Genomic DNA, 20,424 nt, shown 5'->3' on the forward strand with positions numbered 1-20,424 from the left:
ATCTTCTATGTTGGGGTTTTGCCACCCCCCTCATACCATTGCACATGGACTGCAACTACATCTGCCTCAGAGATGAAGTTGCAAGAAAGGAAGAAAGCAAAAAATAACAGATATTCTCCCCACACTCTTTGGACTATAAGAACCCCTTTTTCTAGTTTCTCTGGTAAAGGGAAAGATCACAGCTGCGACTGTCACTACCACCACTGTTGCTAGAGGACAGTTCTTGGAGTCCTACCAGGAGAATAAAACCAAAATGCAAAACATAATAAGAAAATGGTGATTTTCTACAGTCTTCTTCATACAGGAGCCCTCGTTTCTAGTTCTCTGACCATAAACAGAGGAAGAGGGGGTCCCTTAGAGCTTTTTCTGTCTGTACTCATTGTACAGATCAAGAATAGGAGATTCCTCGGAGTGCAAACAAGGAGAAAAAGGATGGTGAGTGGGAAGAAACAGGAAACTTCACTGGTATCAGTCACACTTCCAGTTTTGACCCTTTTCTCCAATCTTCTGCTATCATTTAAGGTTGCAGATAGTTGCTTTATGTATACCATTCAGGGTTTTTAGTTGTAATCAGTGGGAGAGACAGACAAAGACAGACTCTACTTCCTTCAACTTAGCAGAAAGAGAATCACAAAATTTCCAGAAATAAACCCTACCATTTATGGTCAATTGATTTTGACAAAGGTGTCCGTGCAATTTAATAAGCAAAGGAGAGTTTTTTCAACAAATGATTCTGGAATAACTGGATATCTATATGCAAAATAAATAGCTGAACCTCTGCCTCACACCATCTGCAAAAGTCAACTCAAAATGGATCACAGATCTAAATGTAAAACCTGGGGTGTCTGGGTAGCTCAGTCAGTTAAATGTCCAGCTCTTGATTTCAGCACAGGTCATGATCTCAGTGTTTGTAAGATTGAGCCCCACGTCAGGCTTTGCGCTGACAGCACAGATCCTGCTTGGGATTCTTTCTCTCTCCAATCACTCTCTGCCCCTTCCCCACGTGCATACACACTCTCTCTCAAAATAAGTAAACTTGAAAAAATAAAATAACAATAATAATAATAAATATAAAACCAAAAAATATAAAACTTCTAGAAGAAAACATAGGAGAAAATCTTCGCAACTCTGGATTAGGGAAAGATTTCTTAGCTAGAATACAAAAAACAATTAATAAACTGAACCTTCATCAAAATTTAAAACTTTTACTTTCAAAAAGTACTGTTTACAAAATAGAAACACCACAGACTGGGGAAAAAATTTTTTACATCATGTATTTAACATGAGATTTATATCCAGAATTTTTTAAAAGTCACCTGCTCCAATTCAATGATTAACAAACCCAATGAGGAAATGGGCAAAATATTCCAATAGACATTTTACCAAAGATACACAAATGAATAAGCACACAAAAAGATGCCCAACATCATTAGTCATTAGGGAAATGCAAATTACAACCATAATGAGATACCAGTACATATTTCTAGAATGGCTATAATCAAAAAGACTGGTAATACCAAATATTGGCAAAGATGTTGACAAACTGGACTCCTTGTCCACTGCCACTGGGAATGTAGAATGGCAAAGCCACTTTTTCGTAAATAGTTACTCAGATGACCTAGCAATTCCAATCTTAGGTGTCAACCTAAGAGACATAAAAACATATACCAAGCAAAGACTTCTAGGCAAATACAGAAGTAAATTTTTTTAATTTGTTTTATTTTTAGAGAGAGACAGCAAAAGCAGAGGAGAGGGGCAGAGGGAAAAAGAATCTCAAGCAGGCTCCATGCTCACCATGGGATCATGACCTGAGCAGAAACGTTCAACCTACTCAGATGTTCAACCTACTGAGCTACCCCGGCAAGAAGTATTATTTATAAAAGCCAAGACCTGGAAGTAATCCGAATCTTCATTAACTAGTTAATAGATAAGCCAAATATTATCCATACAATGGATACTATTCAGTCATGAAAAAGGAAAAACCTGATATGGATAAACCTCAAAAAAACACTACGTGAAAGAAGTCAGACACAAAAGAGTGCCTACTGTATAATTCCATATATATGAAATTTTCAGAAAAAGCAAATCTATAGACTATGCTATAATAAAGAATATATCTGGTCTCTGTTCCCAGTTTCTGGTACACAACTTCAAACATCCTTAGAATTTCCAGAATGATAGGAGTATCTCTTATGCTAATGAGGTGATTCACAATGATAGATTTAGGATCAGAGTTGATCACCAGAAAGACCACAACCTTTTCTTTTCTGATATGCCACATCCCTACTAGTCATCACAAACAATACTTGTCACCACACAGCAAATTCACCTATTGACAATACAGCCAAGAATCAACAAAGAAAGAAAAAAGATGTACAAACAAAATAGTAAGAAATATATTATACATATATGTGTGTATAAATTAAATTTCTTCGGCAATTCAAAAAGTTTAAATTACTTGTTGGTGGACTCATCCCAACATTTTATACAAAATTCCTTTGGTATGCTTTGTACAAAAAAAATTTTCTGTATATCTAAAGACTATTTTTATAATAGACCCTGCATTTTCTAATATATTCAACCACATTTAGCTATATAACCAAGATAGGCAAGTTTAAGTTCAGTGGGTTGGTGAAGGGGAAGTAGTTGGGGCTGGCTTTACCCATGTGGAAATAATTGCTTTCCTGGCCTAAAGCTCTTCCTATTAGGATCAAAACAAACTGATGTTATCTTAAGAACCCTTCCAATTTTTGAAAAATAAAACCTAAGTGTTCCATACTTAGCCAGACATTGTCCAGATATTGTTTGTTTTGGTTAAGGACAAAATTATGGCACATTTATTTTTGTATTTAAATCAAAAGCAGAGTTTCTATTATGAAGAAAATAAGGGCACTTCAATAGATAATTACCTCGGTATAGCAAGGCACATACAGAATTGGTATAGACAAGGCCACCAAGCTTAAATATTGTGATCTGATATTTTTAAAAACTCAGCTTAGCCCCTGGCCTTCTTTGTCTGCACCAGAATTTTCCAAATAAACTCTGTTCAACAGGAGTATGAAATAATGTCACAGCATATAACATGATGAGCCACTTGAAGCAGATTTAGTGACAAGGACAAAATTTTCCAGCAAGAATAAAATACAAGTCCTGAAGATCAATGTAATTCTGGCATGGATTCTAAATTTTCTGAGCACCTGCCAAAACATAGCATGCTGTTTTGATTCATGGAATTATAAAACTGAAAAAAAAAAAAAAACAGAATGAAAAAAAAATATGTATCTGTATATACACATATATATATATTACCAAGATGCTATGTAAACCAGTCTTCTGCCTCTGGCAGTTCAATATCTAAAGCACCCAGATTGATGGCTATTAAGAAATAAACCTTTTTAAAATGAGCAAGATAGCAATCCCACAACCTCTCTGAAGCCTCTGAATGTTTCATCACCCTAAAGTAATGACCAGTGGCTTCAGTTATCTCCAACTTTCTGTTCTGCAATCAAAACTCATTTCTTCCCATCTCATTAAAGAAAGCTTTGGGATTTCCCTGCATTAGCTTACTTGTTATAAATCCTCTTTGGGCCCTAACCTTTCTCTCTAGATCATTTTCCATATTTATTCCTTCTCTCCTTCTCTGGATACTATCCATTTTCCCCATATGTTTTTTGTTTTGTTTTGTTTTTGTTTTTTAGCTATATTCTATCTGTTGCTTGAAAGGAAGAAACATTATAATAACTTTTCTAGGTTAAATTCCAATAGATTATTTATATAGCTTGTCAATAAGCATACAATTTGGAAATCACTCCCAGGGGGGAAAACAAAAAACACAAGAGACTTGAAAGAGTTATTCAGGAACATTCTAGAATGGTCAGATTTCCTTTTTTTTTTTTTTTTTTTTTTTTTTAATTTTTCCCTTACATGATATGGGAGGGAGCTAATCAAGTTAACAAAGAGTATATTTTAAATGGCAATGGACATGTATAAAGCATCTTAACATTTTCTTCCTGTTAAAATACAATACATAAATCAGAGGCCTTCTTGCAGAAGAGATAACCCAATTTTCCTTGACAGGATCACTGAGCCTTAGGCTGCACTTCTGGAAGGTCAGTGTCTCACCAGTCACAGCGGGACTTTTGTCCCACTAAGACTTGGAATTATCAGAACTAAGTTTCTAATATTCAATGATTTCACCCTGTTTTTCTAATAGAATTCTTATGTTTATTTGTACATTTCAGTTTTTCTGCCATTGCACTAACTCCTGCTATGTTTTATTCTATGTATGTAAACAAAATCATGCTCCATAGAATTTGGTTGAGTAGGAGACGTCAAGTCCGTAACTAAATATATTCTTTCTATAACTGAGCTATCGGCATTAGACAGCAGAGGGCACTGACAAATATGCTGACCAAAATATTTAAAGTCTGTCTTTCATTACCAACTCTCAGTTCACACACTGTTACAAATAACCACAATCCAGAGATTTCCATATACTCAAATACAGAATATACTTAATCATATTTAATTAAATAAAAAAGTTATAATTCAGTATAGACTAAATTTTAATAGACTTCCTTTGGGCCAGACATTGTGCTAACTGCTTTATACATGTTATCTAATTTGCTTCTCACAAAGTAATGCATGAAGTGGATGCATTTATTCCTATTTACAGAACAAGACACTGAGTAGCAATGTCACAAGTGGCAGGTTGTGGGTTCAGCTACTAAACTATATATATAAAGCTTCCTGAGAGAAGAACCCATACTAGGTTTATTTACCATTAAAACCTAGCACCTAGTATAGTCCCTGGGACTCAATATTTAGGGAAAGAAAGGAAGGGAAGGGACACTAGATCTGACTCCAGTGCCATGCCTCAGATCTTTAAGATGCTCTCAATAGTATTTCCTCATTTGATCAGAGTTTACCAGCCACTAGGCCCCGGCATTCACTAGACACCAAGCCACTAAGATCTCAGTATTTGAAATACCAACACTTTGCTTATTAGAGACATACATATTTCCTGAGGTGGTATTAAAACAGAAGAGTAAAAATAAACAGATAAATAAAATATTTAACTAAGAAAAACTAAATGCAATTTTAAAAATATAAATATATGAAAGCTTACTTCTAGGTTTATTTATATAAAGAATTCTCATTCACAAAAAGAAAAAAACACTTAAAAAGTAAACTAAATTGAATACAATTTTTAACAGTTTTAACAATGTTGGAAGTATATCTTAATATCTTAAATACTCGATTAACTTTGTGAACAAGATTGAATATTAAATATGTAAATTTCAGTCTCTTCAAATAGTCTTTCACTCATGAAAAAATGTCACAAAATTTATCACTAATATCACAATTTCATGATTTTGAAATAATATAACCCTAGTATTTACTACACATATAAATCTATATTTATGGTTACATTTATCTTAAACTGAGAGGTGATTAAATCAAAGTGGTATTTATCACAGATATTCTTTCTAAATAACTCTATTACTTGTTCATCAGAACTATACTAAGATCCTTATTATATGCTAGGCAGATGCTAAATCTGAAGAAACAGAAATCCGTAACAAAGAGCTCCTACTCTTACTGCAGCAATTACACTACAACAAGATATTCCGTATTACTTATGTAGGGCATTTTGTTCCTGAAAGGCAAAAAAGATTTCTATTCTTATAAAGCATGTAGAATACAGCAATATAAAACAAAAGTAGATACTGAGTCAAATCCCCTATCCATCTTTCCAAAATAGCAATCCATGCTGCTGTGTTCTACTTTATATACAAAAATCTTTAAATACATTTCAAACCCCTTGCTATGTCTTCATCTGTTTTGCCTTACTCAGACTGTGTGTTCCTTGAGTTCAAAGAATAAAGAACAATGAAAAATATTTATTGGGGTGCGTGGGTGGCTCAGTCGGGTAAGCGTCCGACTTCAGCTCAGGTCATGATCTCACAGTTCGTGGGTTCGAGCCCCGCATCGGGCCCTGTGCTGACAGCTCAGAGCCTGAAGCCTGCTTAGGATTCTGTGTCTCCCTCTCTCTACCCCTCCCCCCTCACACTCTGTCTCTATCTCCCAAAAATGAATAAACGTTAAAAAAAATCTTTTTTAATAAAAGAAAAGAAGAATACTTCTTTAAAATAGTTTACAGAAGTGGCTAGGCATTAAAATCAGTAGATTTTAGTAATTCTGTATGATAGATTAGTAGTTCTATACTAGATGAGTAAATCTATATAAATAAATATAGACACTGGAGCCATAAGCTAGACCCAAGAGACAAAGTCTTTGGGGATGGAGTCCATGCACCTAAATTTTATAGAGCTCCAAAGGCAATTCTCATGTACAGTAAAGGCCAAGAACAACTTTTTTAAAAAAGGGGAAGGGGGATATACAAAGCTGCCTAGAAGTAGAAAATGTTACAGCTGTATAGGATCTTAAAGATCAACTAACCAATTCATTTTCTAAAGTACGAATCTGAAATGGTAAGAAGTTAAGTAAACTGCCCAAGAACACATAGATAGTACAGCCAGGAAGAGAACCCACACCGACTAGCATGCAGATGAGTGCTCTTTCCAGCACACAAAACTGGCTATTCCATTTGGGAAGGAGATAAAAGTATTAATTCTTGATTCATAAGCTTAATCAATGTAAGTAAGCATTCATATGGTAAATTATCAGGGAAACATGAATTCAAAAAAACAAACAAACAAACAAACTACAGTTGACTCTTGAACAATGTGGAGGTTAGGGGCACCAAACCTTACCCAGTAAAAAATCTGCATATAACTTTTGACTCCCCAAAAACTTAACAACTAATAGTCTACAGTTGATTGCAAGCCTTAAGATAACTTAACCAGTCAATTAACACATATTTCCTATTTTATAAGTTTTATATATTGTATTCCTATAATAAAGTAAGCTAGGAAAAAAATAAAATGTTAAGAATATCATAAAAAGACAAAATGCATTTATAAAATTAAAAAAATCCATATATAAGTGGACCTGTGCAGTTCAAATCTTGTGTTGTTCCAAGGTCAGCTATACTTTCTTGAATTTTAAACACCTCCTTTGGAAAGAACTGTGATAAAAGAATCTAAAATGGAAAGTTGTTTTGATATATAAAAGAGCTGAATAATTACTAAGTGCCCAGAACAGATAATAAATAAATGTTACTTCCCTTCAACACCACACCCTACTCCCCTCCTTTTTAATTCTACATCAAGATGTCTCTCCTTAACTCTCAACTATGCCCATTTGTACACTTTCTCCTAATTAACAATGCCTTCTGACCTCCTCTCCTTCAGCAATGTTCATAAATTCCTATAAGGCCCAGCTGAAGATATGCTTCCTAAGAAACTTTCTAAACTAACTTAACCTTACTCTAATTACTTGTTTCTTTCTCTATTAGTTAAATTACTTGTACTCTTAAACCTTACACTTCTTCATAATTTCTTTTAAAGGTATGTAATTGTAATTACTTTCTAGCTCCTTTCTATATTTTTATTTTCTTCCATAAGTTTTTAGTGGGCTGGAACGTAAGTCCCCCAAAGGCAAGGATACTGGTTTGATTTGCTCACTCATAAATTACAAGCACTTAAAACAATGCCAGAAATATAGAAGGTGCTCCATAAATACTTGCTGAATAAATGGGAAAGGATTATTTCTCCTTCCATTCATCTCTCCAAAATTCCAAATGTAATGCTAAAGACATAGATATGAAAAATTAAACTTTTTCAAAACAATGAAAATAAGTATGCATATTTAACATTTTAGAAATACATAAAATTTTTAAAAATTAACAGAGCTACAAGGGCACCTGGGTGGCTCAGTTGGTTGAGCATCCGACTTCGGCTCAGGTCATGATCTCACAGTTCATGGATTGGAGCCTAGAGCTGCTTTGGATTCTGTGTCTCCCTCTCTCTCTGCCCCTCCCCAGCTCACACACACACACACACACACACACACACACACACACACACACACTATCTCTCTCTCTCTCTCAAAAATAAATAAATGTAAAAAAAAATTTTTTTTAATTAATAGAGCTAAAAAGATAAGTAAACTCACTGGCTATAAAAAGTCATTTAACTTCTTTATTCTACACTCCCAGTGATATCCTTGTAAGAACTGGATAGGATGAGCTGATAAATAGAAGGTAAAGGATTAAATTAAGACCTGGAGCTTGTAATCCTACCTTCCCAAAGTAAAGAATTTCTAAAATTTGTTCTCTCTCAAAACTTTGAATTAAGAATAATCTAATGAAAAAACCCACTTTCTGACTTACTTAGATCTTAAATTATATAAAAAAACAGTAGATTTTTTTAATACATAAATTTAAAAGAATTACTCTATCTTTCAACAAAAGGGTTGTTTTACTCTATGCATAAACACCTGGAAGACTGAACATAGAATCACATCTTTCCCAAAGAAATCACAAAAGTGTAATTTTTGAGCCCAGCACATTCAATAACTGCGATAATGGTAAATTTCATAAATAAGCCCCACCAATAAAGAAACAAATTTAAAACAATTCTACCCAGCCCACAACTATATGGTCAACTAATCTTCAACACAGCAGGAAAGAATATTCAATGGGAAAAAGACAGTCTCTTCAACAAACAGTGTTGGGAAAACTGGACAGAAACATGCAGAAAAATGAAACTGGACCACTTTCTTACACCATACACAAGAATAAATTCAAAATGGATGAAAGACCTAAATGTGAGACAGGAAACCATCAAAATCCTAGAGGAGAACAGAGGTAGCAACCTCTTTAAACCCAGCCACAACAACTTCTTATTAGACACATCGCCAGAGGCAAGGGAAACAAAAGCAAAAATGAACTACTGGGACTTCATCAAGACAAAAAGCTTCTGGACAACAAAGGAACAATCAACAAAACTAAAAGGCACCCTAAGAAATGGGAAAAGATATTTGCAAATGACAGATCTGATAAGGGGTTAGAATCCAAAATCTATAAAGAATTTACTAAACTCAACACCCAAAAAACAAATAATCCGGTGAAGAAATGGGCAGAAGACATGAATAGACATTTTTCCAAAGAAGACATCCAGATGGCCAACAGACACATGATGAGATGCTCAACATCACTCATCATCAGGGAAATACAAATCAAAACCACAAGAAGATACCACCTCACACCTATCAGAATGGCTAAAATTAACAACACAAGAAACAACAGGTGTTGGCAAGGATGCGGAGAGGGAAGAACACTCTTGCACTGTTGGTGGGAATGCAAACTGGTACAGCCACTCTGGAAAACAGTGTGAACGTTCCTCAAAAAGTTAAAAATAGAACTACCCTATGACCCAGCAATTGCACTACTAGCTATTTACCCAAAGGATACAAAAATACAGATTCAAAGGGGTACATGTACCCCAAAGTTTATAGCAGCATTATCAACAATAGCCAAACTATGAAAAGAACCCAAGTGTCCATACACTGATGAATGATAAAGATGTGGTGTATATACATACATATGTAGAGACATACATATACACCACGGAATATTACTCAGCCATCAAAAGGAATAAAATCTTGCCATTTGCAACAATGTAGATGGAGCTAAAGTGTATTATGCTAAACAAAATGTCAGCCAGAGAAAGACAAATGTTGTAAGATTGCACTCATGTGGAATTTAGGAAACAAAACAGATTAACATATGGGAAGTAGATATAAAAGAGGTGGGGGGAACAAACCATAAGAAAATAACTCTGTTATTTTCTTAATTTAAGAATTTCTTATTTAAGAACTCTGTTCTTAACAACAGAGAACGAAGGGTTGATGGAGGGATGTGCATGGGGAATGGGCTAGATGGGTGATGGATATTAAGGAGGGCACTTGTTATCATGAGCACTGGGTGTTGCAGGTAAGTGATAAATTCTGGATTTCCACTCCTGAAGCCAAAATTGCACTATATGTTAACTTACTCGAATTAAAATAAAAATGTGAAAAGAAAAAAAAATTCTACCCAGAAAAACTGTCTGCTTCCTTGCCTATGTAATTTAATAAAGATACAAAAATCTAGCCCACATATAGGACTGTACAAAGAACATATCAACATGGTTAGACATTTAGTGACAAAATAGAACTGTGAAGGGTACTTTTTCCATTCATTTTACGCGACATATTTCTTTACACATATGAAAAGGGGACAGTGATAATCAGAATGCATAAAAAATCATGGCTGATTACAATAATCTCAGACGTCTCAGCTACTGTGCTCTTTTTTAATTGTCAAAATATAGGATAATTGAATAAACAGAAAACTCTAGTCTAACTAAGTGAATTACATTGAAGGAGATTATATTGTATGATGGGAATGAATGGGAATTAGAGTCAGACAGGGGTTCAAATTGTCTCTCTCCCATTTCCTAGCTGTTTGATCAGACTAATGTCTAAACTCTCTGAGCCTCGTTTTATCTATAAAATGAGAATAATTTCCCCTTTGCAGAGTGGGGATGAAGAATTAAAAATATAATGTGTCACTCCTTTGCTTAAATCCTCCAATGATGCATTATAACATATTATAAAGTCAGTTTCAAACTCCTTCAAAAACTACCTTATTTTTTTTTAATGTTTATTTATTTTTGAGAGAGAGACAGACAGACAGAGCATGAGCAGAGGAGGGGCAGATAGAGAGGGAGAATCAATATCTAAAGCAGGCTCCAGGCTCTGAGCTGTCAGCACAGAGCCCAATGTGGGACTTGAACTCACAGATCACAAGATCATGACCTGAGCCAAAGTTGAACACTTAACCGACCGAGCCACCCAGGTGCCCCTACCTTCTTATTTTCTGAGAAAGAAACCATGTTTTCTGGTCTCAACAGTTCTTAAAACATCCAAGTAGAAATTCCCAATAACTAGACAAAATGTGTAGGCTTAGACTTAGAACACAGGGAAGGGCAGACAAGAAAAGTTCAATGTCATCATGCAACCAGATAACAGCTTACTTATCTTTTTGTAATTCGGATATACCAGTCTTTATTCTTGCTACCTGATAGCATTGTCACGGGGTTACTTCTTAATCTACTGTTTAACAGAAATTTTCACAGCAATGCCTAGAACAATTTTGTAAATGCCCTAGAATAAGTAAGCTGCTGACCCCTCTGCTCCCTTAGCATATCATAACGTTTCCAATATGATAAATATGGTGATTTCAGCTTCTCTTTAAATAACCCATTAAATTGTTAGCCTTTTAGGTTTTCTCCTACTCCCAAACAAATTATCGATTATTGCCTTGATACTAACTAAAATTTAGCACATTCCAAATGGAATCTGGACTCTAGTTACTTCTAGACTCAACATAAACTAAGTATTTTTTACTCTCTACCAGATTTTTTTCCCCAGGTATTGAAGCAATTATTTTCTCAACCAGAGAGTAAGCACTTCTAAAGGCCAGAATCATGCTATATTATCCATTTCCATAACACTTAGCCCAGCATCTCCAAAAATCTATGCTAACTGTATATACACATATTTAATATCTTTGGGTTTTGTCTTAATTCTCTATTTTCCAAGTCAAATAATTAAAATTAATTTGTAGCCTATTCTAAATACCATTTACTGAATACTTACTACATCACTGTATTTTTTTAAACTACAAAATATTATCATTTGTTATCAACACCAACATATCAGAGACTTATAAGAAACCTCAAAACTTAAGACATATTAAAACATGAAAAATACTATATGGTAACTATGAGATATCAGATTAGAAGACACATACCATTTTCAGAGATCCTAGAATGTAAAAGAAAACGATGTGCATCTTAACAGTTTTAACTTCATTTTAGAAACTGAAAGTCAGTGCTTAAAAACTTTGTCCAACATTAATACCTATTAACAAAGTTAGCAACCTCTGCAATCCCTAATTCCTTAGTAACTGGGGGAGAAATGGATCAAAAGTGGGCTGCTTTACCCACTTCCTCTCCATTATGTAAAATATGTACATATCCAATATGTGTCGATATGCTCAAAATATTACTTTTAAAACTGTCTCGCATGCATTTCCCCAAACTTCCTTCAACAGAAGATAAAATTTAAAAATTAATTGCCACCGCCCAAGAGAAAATACATAGTATTTACTAAAATATGAAATTTATTTTGATATATTCTAGGCAGATAAATATGTCTGACTTTATTAGTGGGATTTTTTTTTTCTCAAAATGGTACCACATACTATAGTTAGTTGAGAATACAAAGGGATCAGTTAAGTCTTTTTCATTGACAAAATATATACTACAAGTTAACACCGAAGTGCCTTGCCAAGATACAATTCAACACTTAAGAGTATATCATTTCCAAATGATTGTACATTTTTGCCTAACAAGAAGATATATTGACTGACAAAATTTATAATCATACAATAACACAATTTCAGTTAACTCCTCAGATATTCAGTCACTTCTACTATTAAATACTTAGGTTACTGAATTATAAATATTAAATTAAATAAAAGAACTTAATTCTAGAATGAGGAACACTATATTTTATCCTTAAGTATTTGCTAGTAGAATAGAAAAAGGAATATGGCAATGTGATGTCATATTCTACATCAACTTAAGCATGTCTTAGTGAGAAAGTGAATTAAGAAAAGGCAGACAGAGTGGTAATTAGGCTGATAATCATTCTGGAATGAAAATTTATTTCCAGTGGTAGCATTTTTTTTTTTTTTAAGAATTGGTAGAAACATTTAGAAAAGTCAAAACTTAGAATCTGTTCCTTCATTGAGCCTCAACTATAAAACAGACTAAATTCGTTTCTGTCCCCCCACCACACATTTTGTCTCTTGTCTCTCTCGTTCTCTGTGTGATAAATGTCAACATTACAAATTATTTTATCCTAAGAAAGAAGTATCAGATCTGTAGGACATAGGATAAAAAGAAAGGAAAAAGCACAGGATTATTTTCATTAAAAATATATATATGTGTAAAACTTACTATTACATAAAATATCATTTTCTTTTAACAGTAAAAGCAATCGGCAACCAAAGATTAAAAGACTTAGCATTTTGTTTTCAACCTAAGGTCTGGTTCCAATATGACTGAACTAGAACAGATTTGTAGGTAAGATTCACTCACCAAGTATTTCTCAATTTGTTATATAAATTATCACAGAATTCCCATTTTATATTTTAAAAATGGCAGACTAAGGAATGAGAAATAATATTTATGTCAAAATTCTCATCTTACTTCTCCATTTCTTAACGTTGTGATGGTTCCTCTTGCTACTCCCATTCTAAATAGTGTTTCTGTGGCCTGTGAATTAAAAAAAAAAAAAAAAACAGCAAAAATATATCATTTATATTCTTTACTCTCACCCCAAAACTGAAGAAAACATTCATTACTATTACATTTCCAGCAACTTCTAGAGGAGCATCAATACAGCACAATAAGAGGTACATGATCTACATTCTACTTCAGAAACATCATTTTCAGAATGTTTTAATGTTATCAAGAACTCAAGTGAAATTGTTTCAAAGGTTATTTTGATCTGATAGTATTCACCCATATCTATATGGTTTCAAATTAGTACACTTAGATAAGTTTAAACCTTAGTTTGATTAAAAAGATTAAGTAATAAGCTAGCACTTGAATTCAATTCAGAAATTATCATTTATTCTATTTTTCATTCCATTTAAGTTCAGTTGAAATCACTTCACTGCTACTGAAATACTGACAGAAGATGAAATAATTCAGTGATTCCACACATAAAATAATACCAAAAAAGAGTGATTGCTTTTTATACACTAACAATGAATAATCCTAAAATGAAATTAACAGTTCCAAAGAAGCAAAAGACTTGTTCACTGAAAACTACAAAACACTGCTAAAAGAGATGAAAGAACCATAAGTAAATGGAAAGACATCCTGTGTTCACGAACTGGAAGACAAATGTTAAGATGTCGATACCACCAAAAATGATCTATAGAATCAGTGTGAATCCTACCAAAATCCCAATGACTGTTTTACAGAAATATAAAAAAAAACATCCTATAATTGATACAGAACCCAAGGGTCTCCAAATACCCCCAAACAATCTTGAAAAAGAGGAACAAAGTGAGAACTCAAACTTCCTGATTTCAAAACTTATTTCAAAGCTACAGTAATCAAACAGTGTGGTACAGTCGTAGACAAACAGATAGGTCAATGAAATAGAACAGAGAGCTCAAAAATAAAACCCCTGCATACATGGCCTACCAAAATCATTCAATGGGGGAAAGGACAATCTTTTTAATATCCACATGCAAAAGAATGAATTTGCACCTTTGCCTTATGCCACATACAAAAATTAACTCAAAAGGGATCGAAGACCTAAATATAAGAGCTAAAATTATAAAACTCTTAGAAGAAAAATAAGGGAGGATTCAGTGTCTAGCAAGGACTTGCTTCCTGGTTCCTGGATGGCTGGAAACAAACAGAAACAAGTTCTTTCTCTACTCATAAGTGCCCTGATTCTACCCTGAGTGCTCCTCATCTAATCTGATTTACCCCACCTCCTGATACCATGACACTGAGGGGTAGGGGTTTGACATGAATTTCTCATTCAGTCCATGAGAAAGTATTCCAGTACAAGGGGGCAAGAAATACAAAGGCCAATAGGTAAGATTATGCTTGGCATGTGCAAAGACAAACAAGATAGCCAGTGAGGCCGAGAAAAAGGTTTCATGGGACTAAGGTTGAAAAAACGAGAGGATGCAAATTCATCTCCTCAACATGTGTTTCTAATTTTTAACCTGGCATAAGAGAAAGGCATTTCCAACCTTCAATAATAGAAAATATAACTCAAAAGATGTTCAACAAAACACACATTTTAAGAATTAGGAACCCCAAAAATGAACCAAAAACATAAAAAAGACAATTCTAAATTTAAAACTGAATGAATATCTAAAGAAATCCAAAGGGTAGGAGGGATGAAAACCTGGAGGACAAAAGAAAGGAAAGTGCACATGATCATTAAAATATATATATTTGCAAAGGTTATTATTAGGTAAAATGTTGCAAAATCAGTGAGATCAGGGTAATATAAGTAGACACAAGATCATTTAGATTTAATGAAGTAAACAACAGAAGAAATAAATAAAAGTTTGCATATGGTTGCCTCTGGGTTGTGAAAATCAGGCATGAGAAGAGGTGAAGAAGAATACCACTCTTTTTCCATTAGCTTCGCAGCACACTATTTGCTTAAACTACATATAAATCCTGATCAAAACTTTTTTTCATAACTTTTAAAGATTGATTTTAAGTATATCAATAGTGTCCAATTTTGCAAAGAGGTCAAATACTTTACAATTTCTATAGAGTGGTGCACATAAGAATATAGTCAAGGACTGAATGAAAGGATATAAAAGTCAAACAGTGTAAGCAAACTCTTTCAAAAAGTTTGACAATAAAGGTAAGAAATGAGAATGAGTTGTTTGTAGAAAGAACAGAGTTGAGAGAAAACTGAAAACAGTACACTTTTAGGATAGAAGAGATTTAAACAAGTTTTTAATGGCTAAGTAGAAGTTGTCAGTAAGGTGGAAGAAGTTTAGACACAGGGAGGGAAATGGAAGGGGATTCCTGTGGAAGACAGGATCAAGAGCACACAGCTATCCATCCGCTGTGTTAAAAGGGACAAGGTACAAATAGAGGAGCATGCTTTCCCTATCCCTCCCTCTGCCCTTAGCCCTCCCCCTTCCCCCAGGCAACTAGAGGACAGGATAATCTTCTGAGAATCACAAAGACACTGAATGAAGGAGGGAGGGGGGTGGAAGGGACTATGTAATGTAAAAGTAAAACAGAAGGGGACAGAACTGCCAAGCAACACTAAAAGCCCAGCTAAGGCTGAAAATCATACATCTTTGTTGTTACAAATCTACACAGTCACAGAATTAGAAAGCTAAAAAGATTCACAGTTTAGGAATTATCAAGGCAAAGTGAGCAACCCTAGACCAGATATGAATTTAAAAGTAACTTTTAATTCAACATTTATTGGTAAAATACAGCATGTGATTTATAAATAAAAGTAAATTTTTTCTAACATTTTTTAAATTAGAAGAGCAATCTTTAGTTTTAAAGTCCTAAACACACACCCAGAGGTTGGGGGGTGATATCTACATGCTAAGTTAGAAAATAAAAAATCTTTTAGAGAAAACACTGCTAAATTTTGTGAATGTATCACAATAAGAAGATAATTCCAAATTCATAATTCACTAAAATAGGCCATTATTAGAAAAGGAAAGGGGTTATTCACATACCCAAACAAAAAACAGATTTTAAATGAACAACTTTGCTGACAAACGAATTTTACTAAAGCATATAAAGCTAGGTGTTGAAAAATCTATTTACAGACATTGCTACTGAAGGAAAAAATTTTCACACCAGTGATGTACTTGTATTTTTTCTATTCTTCATGATATATACATTAAATTACATCTTCCATCTTCCTGTTTCTTTTTAAACTTTAATCTGGGATGTGATTAATGGTACTCATGTAGGTCAGGTTAGTTACTGTATATATTTGAGGAGCAAAAGGTGACAGGCGGAGGCAGCAAGCACTTGTGATAAAATATGCAAAAACTTCTCTAAACCAGATCAAACTATTTGCTTTCTTGTGTCTCAAAAACCAGAGGTAGTTTGAAGATCTACTTCTTTTTCTACATTATCTCCAGTAGAAGAATACCAAATCCAATCTTTTGTTTCCAACTAAATTGATTTATTTCATCAGCTCTTCCCACCAACATTTTCAAGGATGGCTCATTCTAACCGCACTCTGTCAATTCAGCTCAGGCTCCTTTGATTCTATAGGGAAGCGCTGGAGTGTACAACATTCTTTTGACCTCTACTAAAGAGACTGCTTTTAATTTACTTGTACCCAAACAATGGCTAACAAGTGTCAAAAAAACAATGAGATACTGGGCTAACTCTTACCATTTATAAATTTACCACCAGCAAATTCTTCATTGAAATTCCCCTCTCCTTGAGTTTTGATAATTAAAACGATTACTACAAAAACACTCATTAAACATTTTCTGTCAGTGGCAAAGGAAAAAAAATCTACAGGTCCTTATTTAAAAATAGGGTACCAAGAGAGACTGCTTTTTAAAAGAGTGTTAGATAAAAAGAGACTTAGGAGACATGAAATCTACATAATAAATGCAAAGCTCTGGGCTGGATCCTTGTGTTTGTATGTGTATGTGTGCAAATCTAAAAAGATCCAGGATTTATAATGAGTTGATAACAGTAGTAGTCTCTGGATGTTTTCCTTTTCTTTACTTTCTAACATTCAACATGCACATATACTGTTTGGTAATAATAAAAAGGAAAAAAAAAAGTAACAACTTTTGTTACACTAAAAGATAAAACATTTAAAATAGAATTTTGGAACAATGAAAAGTGTTATAACACAAGCAGTACTACAGTAAGTAGCTCCTACTAGGAAAGATAGCCAAATTCAACAGAGACTCATGCTCTTAAAGTCTAATAATTTTTCATTCAATAAAGCAACAGAAAATAAGCAAAATTAAGAAGAAATGTATACTGGGATGCCTGAGTGGCTCAGTCAATTAAGCTCCCAACTCCTGATTCAGCTTAGGTCATGATCTCACAGTTCAGGCTCTGTATGGACATCACAGAACCTACTTGGGATTCTCTCTCCCTCTCTCTCTGCCCCTCCCCAGCTCACATGTGTACATTCTCTCTCTCAAAATAAACTTTAAAAATAATACATATTTAATATACTTTACCTTGAAAAGCAATATAAAAGCTTTAAAGCATCTTATTACAGAAAGAATTGAGTGCATTAATTTAATATATGGTTTATTAATATAAAGACAACAATTGTAGTTAGCAGGCATTTGTCTCCCATTAGTCAAGCAACTAGAATTCTAGTTACCTTATTCCCATTATTTACTATCTGGGCAACCTTAGGCAGATAGCTTAAACTCTCTAAGCTCTGACCTCCTCTGTAAAATGGTAACAGCTATTACCAACCCATCTTCTCGTGGTGGTCAATGCAGGTTTTAACATCTGCAAGAAGCTCAGTAAAGAGCTAGCTAAATAGAAAATAGTGAATCCAAAGTCTAGCTTAGGACAGTACTTTTGCAATGAAAGAGTTTTAAAAATACTAATTTTGATCCTTTTAATGTAAAAATAAGAATTGGACTAAAAAAAAACCAAATATGAATGAGCTTTAACATCAGCTATGAATCTAAAACACAAAAATCTATGTCAAAGACTCTTGGCACTTACTGTTCTATGACTATCTCTTAATTGTCCTGGTTCACCACCTAAACAGAGAGGTCCTAGATGGTATGAATTAAATTTTTTATTTACATATTCCCAGCACCTTGTGTAATATATAACAATATAGCATAAAGATTAAGGAAGCTAGGTTTAGAAGCAGGTTTTTCTTTAGAAAAAGATTGTTGAGTTCTGTTCTAGCTTTGCCATTTGTAAGATGTGTGATCTTGGACAAGCAACTTCACTTCTTTGAGCTCAACTACATCATTAGCAAAATAATGATACATAACTGAAGGAAAATTCTAAGTGCTCAATAAATGATCATTTTACTACCAATAATATGACAGAGAAAATTCAGGGACGCCTGCGTGGCTCAGTTGGTTAACCGTCCGACTTCAACTCAGGTCACGATCTCCCGGTCCCTGAGTTTGAGCCCTGCGTCGGGCTCTGGGCTGATGGCTCAGAGCCTAGAGCCTGCTTCAGATTCTGTGTCTCCCTCTCTCTCTGCCCCTCCCCCGTTCATGCTCTGTCTCTCTCTGTCTCAAAAATAAATAAACGTTAAAAAAAAAAAGAAAAAAAAAAGAAAATTCAGAATTCCACTCTAACTTAAATATCAGTCATCAATTGCAATTAAAAATGCAATTAAAAACTACATCTGGGGGCACCTGGGTGGCTCAGTTGCTTGAGCGTCTGACTTCAACTCAGGTCATGATCTCACAGTTCATGAGTTGAAGTCCTGCATCGGGCTGTGTGCTGACAGCTCAGAGCCTGGAGCCTGCTTTAGATTTTCTCCATCTCCCTGTCTCTCTGTCCCTCCCCTGCTTGTGCTCTGTCTCTCTCTCAAAAGCAAACATTAAAATATTTAAAAAATAAAAAATAAAAAACAAAAAAATAACATCAGATGATGATTAAAAATGTATTATAACATATAAAACAATCAATCACAATTAGCACATTACACGAGATGGTCATTTATTTATGCTAAAATTCTTGAAAGGATAACTAGAAAATAGAAAACTTACATTATTTCAAAAAGATTAATTTAGCAAAAGCCTTCAAAAATCATATGCAAAATTTATTCCCCAACTGTTTATCCTAGCCATAGAAGAAAAAAGATTTAAACATTGAGGTTTTCAAGCACCAGCTACTTTCCTTCCTTGTAATGATAAAAACACAAAATAAAAATTAGGAAAACTAAAAGAAACAACAAGAACCATACAATCCTCTCAACAGATGCAGAGAAAGCATTTGACAAAATACAGCATCCTTTCTTGATACAAACCCTCAAGAAAGTAGGGATAGAAGGAGCATACCTCGAAATCATAAAAGCCATACATAAACAACCCAAAACTAATATCATCCTCAATGGGGAAAAACTGACAGCTTTCCACCTAAGGTCAGGAACAAGACACGGATGTCTACTCTCACCACTGTTATTCAACATAGTATTGGAAGTCTTAGCCTCTATAATCAGACAACACAAAGAAATAAAAGGCATCCAAATCGGCCAGGAGGAGGTCAAACTTTCACTCTTCACAGATGACATGATACTCTATACGGAAAACCCAAAAGATTCCGCCAAAAAACTGCTAGAATTGATTCACGAATTCAGCAAAATTGCAGGATATAAAATCAATGCACTAAAATTGGTTGCATTCCTATACACCAACAATGAAGCGACAGAAAGAGAAATCAATGAATCGATCCCATTTACAGTTGCACCAAAAACCATAAAATACCTAGGAATAAATCTAACCAAAGAGGTGAAAAATCTATACACTGAAAACTATAGAAAGCTTATGAAAGAAATTGAAGAAGACACAAAAAAACTGAAAAAGATTCCTTGCTCCTGGATAGGAAGAACAAATGCTGTTAAAATGTCAATACTACCCAAAGCAATCTACGTTTTCAATGTGATCCTTATCAAAATAACACCAGCATTCTTCACAGAGCTAGAACAAATAATCCTAAAATTTGTATGGATTAGCCAAAGCAATAGCTTTGTATGGAATAGCCAAAGCTATAGCAATAGCTTTGTATGGAATAGCCTAAGCAATCTTGAAAAAGAAAACCAAACCAGGAGGCATCACAATCCCAGACTTCAAGTTATACTACAAAGCTGTAATCATCAAGACACTATGGTACTGGCACAAGAACAGACACT

At 34.2% G+C, this 20,424-nt stretch overlaps 1 protein-coding gene across 9 annotated transcripts in view; it reads right to left on the reverse strand.

Moving 5' to 3' along the window:
* The window catches only part of TMEM135 (transmembrane protein 135), a 362,190-nt gene that overhangs the window by 253,013 nt on the left and 88,753 nt on the right, over positions 1-20,424 (reverse strand). For all 9 annotated transcript variants that reach the window (XR_006207971.1, XM_042957322.1, XM_007079000.3 and 6 more), the window contains exon 5: positions 13,230-13,295. Coding sequence is in view for 8 of the 9 variants with exons in the window: in XM_042957322.1 (XP_042813256.1) it covers positions 13,230-13,295 (66 nt within the window). In the remaining variant the exon portion in view is untranslated. The remainder of the gene's footprint in view (positions 1-13,229; positions 13,296-20,424) is intronic.

This window comes from Panthera tigris, chromosome D1, assembly GCF_018350195.1.
Source record: "Panthera tigris isolate Pti1 chromosome D1, P.tigris_Pti1_mat1.1, whole genome shotgun sequence".
NCBI classification, from domain to species: Eukaryota; Metazoa; Chordata; class Mammalia; order Carnivora; family Felidae; genus Panthera; species Panthera tigris.